This window comes from Plectropomus leopardus, unplaced genomic scaffold (assembly GCF_008729295.1).
Source record: "Plectropomus leopardus isolate mb unplaced genomic scaffold, YSFRI_Pleo_2.0 unplaced_scaffold2007, whole genome shotgun sequence".
In the NCBI taxonomy this organism is placed as follows: domain Eukaryota; kingdom Metazoa; phylum Chordata; class Actinopteri; order Perciformes; family Serranidae; genus Plectropomus; species Plectropomus leopardus.
The window spans coordinates 10001-15703 of NW_024621684.1; the positions used below are offsets into that span (position 1 = coordinate 10001).

General features: G+C 45.1%; 3 protein-coding genes across 3 annotated transcripts in view; 2 read left to right on the forward strand and 1 right to left on the reverse strand.

The window, feature by feature from the left end:
* The window catches only part of plod3 (procollagen-lysine, 2-oxoglutarate 5-dioxygenase 3), a gene marked incomplete at its 5' end in the record, with an annotated part of 11004 nt that extends 9263 nt beyond the window's left edge, over positions 1–1741 (reverse strand). Inside the window, 2 exons of the mRNA XM_042515595.1 lie at positions 355–518; positions 1605–1741. Of these exons, the coding sequence (XP_042371529.1) occupies positions 355–518; positions 1605–1741 (301 nt within the window). The remainder of the gene's footprint in view (positions 1–354; positions 519–1604) is intronic.
* Positions 1742–1780: 39 nt separating this feature from the next.
* On the forward strand, positions 1781–4039 carry LOC121965452 (multifunctional procollagen lysine hydroxylase and glycosyltransferase LH3-like; the record flags this gene model as incomplete). Its single annotated transcript, XM_042515596.1, has 4 exons — positions 1781–1798; positions 1861–1997; positions 3076–3239; positions 3969–4039. Coding segments are annotated over exons 1-4 (390 nt in total), but the record flags the coding sequence as incomplete, so codon positions are not given.
* Positions 4040–4278: 239 nt separating this feature from the next.
* On the forward strand, positions 4279–5686 carry LOC121965453 (procollagen-lysine,2-oxoglutarate 5-dioxygenase 1-like). Its single transcript, XM_042515598.1, has 4 exons — positions 4279–4365; positions 4479–4576; positions 5272–5373; positions 5495–5686. The coding sequence occupies exons 1-4, from the start codon at positions 4314–4316 to the stop codon at positions 5684–5686; spliced, it is 444 nt and encodes a 147-aa protein (XP_042371532.1). The 5' UTR covers positions 4279–4313.
* Positions 5687–5703: the final 17 nt, after the last annotated feature.

Here is a 5703-nt window from a genome sequence, read left to right on the forward strand (position 1 = left end):
AACAATTTCCTTTTATTTTTAAAGACAGCCTGCGAGTTTGGGAGGACTTTTTTTGTTAAACAATTGTGGAAATTTTTCTTTAAAAACTTTAAGCAATTTTTAGAGAAAAATAACTCCTTTTTTTTTTCTTTTTTTAAAAACACTTTCAGGGTTTTAAAGTTTCAGAATATTCGGTATTCTGAAACGTTTCCAGGCCTGGAGATTGCTATTTGTAAATTCCATTTCCAGGTTTTTCATGACCGTCTGAACCCAGAAGAGAGTCCTTAAATCCACCCTGACACAGAAAATAACTTTGACACCGGAGGGAAGCACGCTAATCTGAACGCCAGCCGCAGACTCGGCACGGCGCCTTACCTCCTGAGTTGAGGTAGCGTTTCCCAGAATGCACCTCTGGGTATCTGGAGGCCAGTCTCTGGTCGGGCCAGCAGAAGCCCTCAGCGGAGAAAACCACTCTGTGACCCAGACGGGAAAATTTGGACAACAGCTCCTCGGGACCCGACGCAAAGATCACGTCATAACTGCACAGAGAGAGACGGGTGATTTTAAAGCAAAAAAACTGGGAACCTTTTTTCTTTTTTTCTCTTTTTGTCAACTAAAAAATGTTAGCTGTTGTGTTTTGTTTGGTTTTTTACTTCATAGTGATTGAGCCAACTAGTTTGAAAGACATGTTTTTGTTTAAACAAAAAAGGCCATTTTTTTTCTTTAAACATTTTGGTAATTTAAAAAGAAAAGTTTGATTTTTGGTTCTTTAAAAAAAAAAGGTGATTTTTAAAGAAAAAATCGAGCTAAACGTTACTGCTGATCTGATAATCTCAAGAGACAGAAAAGAACAATGATCTTTGTGGCAAAGATGAAAACAACTTTATCGTCAGTAACAAAACCTTTGTTCTCAGGTGAGTCTAAGTAGGACAGGTGAGGACAGGCGAGGACAGGTGAGGACAGGCGAGAACAGGTGAGGACAGGCAGGCAAGAACAGTGAGGAGGACAGGTGAGGACAGGTGAGGGTGAGGACAGGTGAGGACAGGTGAGGACAGGTGAGGACAGGTGAGGACAGGTGAGGACAGGCAAGAAGAGTTGAGGACAGGTGAGGACAGGCGAGGACAGTTGAGGACAGGTGAGGACAGGCGAGAACAGTTGAGGACAGGTGAGGACTGAGGACAGGTGAGGACAGGTGAGGACAGGCAGTTGAGGACAGGTGAGGACAGGTTGAGGACAGTTGAGGACAGGTGAGGACAGGCGAGACAGGTTGAGGACAGGTGAGGAGGACAGGGTGAGGACAGGCGAGGACAGTTGAGGACAGGTGAGGATAGGTGAGGATAGGCGAGAACAGGCGAGGACAGTGAGGACAGGTGAGGATAGGCGAGAACAGTTGAGGACAGGTGAGGACAGGTGAGGACAGGCGAGGACAGGTGAGGACAGGCGAGGACAGGCGAGGACAGGTGAGGACAGGCGAGGACAGGCGAGTCAGATTCCACATTGAAGACAGAATAAAAGAACAGAGTGAAACTAAGAATAAAGAGGACAGACGTTATATAAAACACACACACACAGAGACACACACACACACACACACACACACACACACAGGCTCAGGTGTGTGTTACCTGTCCACAAACAGGATGACCGTGTCCTTCTTGTCAGCGTGTTTGAGCAGCTCTCTCTTCAACCATCTGACCTTCTGACCTCCGCCCACCGTCCGAGCCACGTCGCCTCCCTTCCACTCCTCCCCCAGACCCAGTTTACAAACTGTTAAAAAAATAGAAATACTTGTAGCGGCTTCATGTGCAGACTAAGACGTGTGTGTGTGTGTGTGTGTGTGTGTGTGTGTGTGTGTTTGTGTGTGCGTGTGTGTGTGTTCAGGTGCTGGGTCTGGGGGAGGAGTGGAAGGGAGGCGACGTGGCTCGGACGGTGGGCGGAGGTCAGAAGGTCAGATGGTTGAAGAGAGAGCTGCTCAAACACGCTGACAAGAAGGACACGGTCATCCTGTTTGTGGACAGGTAACACACACCTGAGCCTGTGTGTGTGTGTGTGTGTGTGTGTGTGTGTCTCTGTGTGTGTGTGTTTTATATAACGTCTGTCCTCTTTATTTCTTAGTTTCACTCTGTTCTTTTATTCTGTCTTCAATGTGGAATCTGACTCGCCTGTCCTCGCCTGTCCTCACCTGTCCTCGCCTGTCCTCGCCTGTCCTCACCTGTCCTCGCCTGTCCTCACCTGTCCTCACCTGTCCTCAACTGTTCTCGCCTATCCTCACCTGTCCTCAACTGTCCTCGCCTGTTCTCGCCTATCCTCACCTGTCCTCACCTGTCCTCAACTGTCCTCGCCTGTCCTCGCCTGTCCTCACCTGTCCCAACTGTTCACCTGTCCTCACCTGTCCTCAACTGTCCTCGCCTGTCCTCACCTGTCCTCCTCTTGCCTGTCCTCACCTGTCCTCACCTGTCCTCACCTGTCCTCACCTGTCCTCAACTGTTCTCGCCTGTCCTCACCTGTCCTCAACTGTCCTCGCCTGTCCTCACCTGTCCTCAACTCTTCTTGCCTGTCCTCACCTGTCCTCACCTGTCCTCCTGTCCTCACCTGTCCTCACCTGTCCTCACCTGTCCTCACCTGTCCTCAGCTGTCCTCAACTGTTCTTGCCTGTCCTCAACTGTTCTTGCCTGTCCTCACCTGTCCTCGCCTGTCCTCACCTGTCCTACTTAGACTCACCTGAGAACAAAGGTTTTGTTACTGACGATAAAGTTGTTTTCATCTTTGCCACAAAGATCATTGTTCTTTTCTGTCTCTTGAGATTATCAGATCAGCAGTAACGTTTAGCTCGATTTTTTCTTTAAAAATCACCTTTTTTTTTAAAGAACCAAAAATCAAACTTTTCTTTTTAAATTACCAAAATGTTTAAAGAAAAAAAATGGCCTTTTTTGTTTAAACAAAAACATGTCTTTCAAACTAGTTGGCTCAATCACTATGAAGTAAAAAACCAAACAAAACACAACAGCTAACATTTTTTAGTTGACAAAAAGAGAAAAAAAGAAGAAAAGGTTCCCAGTTTTTTTGCTTTAAAATCACCCGTCTCTCTCTGTGCAGTTATGACGTGATCTTTGCGTCGGGTCCCGAGGAGCTGTTGTCCAAATTTTCCCGTCTGGGTCACAGAGTGGTTTTCTCCGCTGAGGGCTTCTGCTGGCCCGACCAGAGACTGGCCTCCAGATACCCAGAGGTGCATTCTGGGAAACGCTACCTCAACTCAGGAGGTAAGGCGCCGTGCCGAGTCTGCGGCTGGCGTTCAGATTAGCGTGCTTCCCTCCGGTGTCAAAGTTATTTTCTGTGTCAGGGTGGATTTAAGGACTCTCTTCTGGGTTCAGACGGTCATGAAAAACCTGGAAATGGAATTTACAAATAGCAATCTCCAGGCCTGGAAACGTTTCAGAATACCGAATATTCTGAAACTTTAAAACCCTGAAAGTGTTTTTAAAAAAAGAAAAAAAAGGAGTTATTTTTCTCTAAAAATTGCTTAAAGTTTTTAAAGAAAAATTTCCACAATTGTTTAACAAAAAAAGTCCTCCCAAACTCGCAGGCTGTCTTTAAAAATAAAAGGAAATTGTTAAAGGAAAAAATGGCCAAAATTTATCCTGTAAAATAGCAACAAAGCAAAATAAATGAAAGGAAAAGTATTGCGCAAATTATTTGAAGATTTTTTTAAATCAGCAAAATATTAAAAATAAAAAAAATAAAAAAAAATAAAAAAAAGGCAAAAATTTTTCCTTGCAAAATAAAAAAGAAATGTTTAAAGAAAATACACTGAAAGGCTTCAGGAGATGTTTCAATTTAACGGTTGAACAAACTACACAGTTTCCTGCTGCTCTGAACAGAAGAAGAGGGACATAAAATGGATGGGGTGTGTGTGTGTGTGTGTGTGTGTGTGTGTGTGTGTGTGTGTGTGTGTGTGTGTGTGTGTGTGTGTGTGTGTGTGTTTTTTTCAGGGTTCATCGGCTTTGCTCCAGAGCTCAGCACGATCGTCCAGCAGTGGAAGTACAAAGACAACGATGACGACCATATACACACACACACACACACACACACACATATATACACACACGCACACACACATATACACACACACACACACACACATATATACACACACGCACACACACATATATACACACACGCACACACACATATATACACACACGCACACACACATATATACACACACATGCACACACACACGCACATACACACATACACGAACACACACAGGTTGACATCACTGAGGACAGGAAACATGATGATGATGTCGCTCATCTTTTCAGACTAAGTTCAACATGACTCTGGACCATCGCTCCCGAATCTTCCAAAATCTGAACGGAGCTGTTGGTGAGACACACACACACACACACACACACACACACACACACACACACACACACACACAGTAACCCATCAGTGTTTAATTAAAGTTGACTGAACTGATCGTCCTTGTCTGTCAGAGGAAGTCGTCTTGAAGTTTGAGAGGGCAAAGGTCAGAGCAAGGAACGTGGCCTATGACACACTTCCTGTCATTATCCACGGCAACGGCCCCACCAAGGTAGGCGACCAATCACAGCTGTCCACCAGCACCATGTGACCGTCCGCCTGATGTTCCTGAACAGGCAGTTGGGTTTATGTTATTCCGTTAGATTATCAGGGTGTCCCTCAGGGCTCCGTGCTGGGTCCTCTTTATTTACACTTTATATCATTAATCTGTGTTTCAGTGAGGTCAATACAAACCTACATTTTCGTGCAGACGACACTGTTTTGTACATTTCTGCCTCATCTTGAGCGAGCGCGATGAACAAGCTGCAGTCTGCTTTCAGTGTGGTTCAGAGGAATCAATGCGAACAGAGACGAATCTAAAAAATCCAAATTTTTCATTCAGGGTCAGAGCGCACAGCTGACGGTGTACATCAGATTGTTACTTTAACCCTTTGATACCTGAGAAAACTGTCTGGATTTCTTTTAAAAAACACAAAGGGTGGTGAGCACCTTGACAAGAAATGGCACAAACAATAGCAAGAAATTAGTGAAAAGTTACAAGAAAATTACTTGAAAATAAGCAACAAAAAAGTAATAAACAAAAACACAAAAAAACACATCAAGAGTGCAAAAAAAATCATTTTCCTGTAACACGAGTTGAATTATATTATTAGATTCAGATTATTTTGTTGTCGCCTTTTTCTGGCGACAGTTGAATCTGAACTTTCTCTGACGTGTGTGTGTGTGTCTCTGTGTGTGTGTCTGCAGCTGCAGCTGAACTATCTTGGGAACTACGTTCCCACAGCGTGGACCTTTGAGAACGGCTGTGGGATCTGTGACGACGACCTGCTGTTCTTCAACGACATACCTGTACGCACACACACACCTGACAGCGCTGTTCAAGTCCTCACACCTGTGTTATTCCAGTGTTTAAAGTGTGTGTGTGTGTGTGTGTGTGTGTGTGTGTGTGTGTGTGTGTGTGTGTGTTCAGGATGAGGAGATGCCTCTGATTTACGTTGCCGTGTTTATCGAACACGCCACCCCCTTCATGGAGGAGTTCTTGGAGCGGCTGACGACGCTGAATTACCCGCTGACGAGGATCCGCCTCTTCGTCCACAACAACGTACGACGCAAACACAACGATCAGTTCTCGTTGGTTCTGATGGGTTCTCGTTGGTTCTGATCAGCACTGATGGGTTC

Coding starts and splice junctions, on each gene's coding strand:
- LOC121965453 (XM_042515598.1), top strand. CDS start 4,314: ATGACTCTGGACCATCGCTCCCGAATCTTCCAAAATCTGAACGGAGCT. Junction 4,577..5,271: donor ACGGCAACGGCCCCACCAAG/GTAGGCGACCAA, acceptor GTGTGTCTGCAG/CTGCAGCTGAACTATCTTGG. Junction 5,374..5,494: donor TGTTCTTCAACGACATACCT/GTACGCACACAC, acceptor GTGTGTGTTCAG/GATGAGGAGATGCCTCTGAT.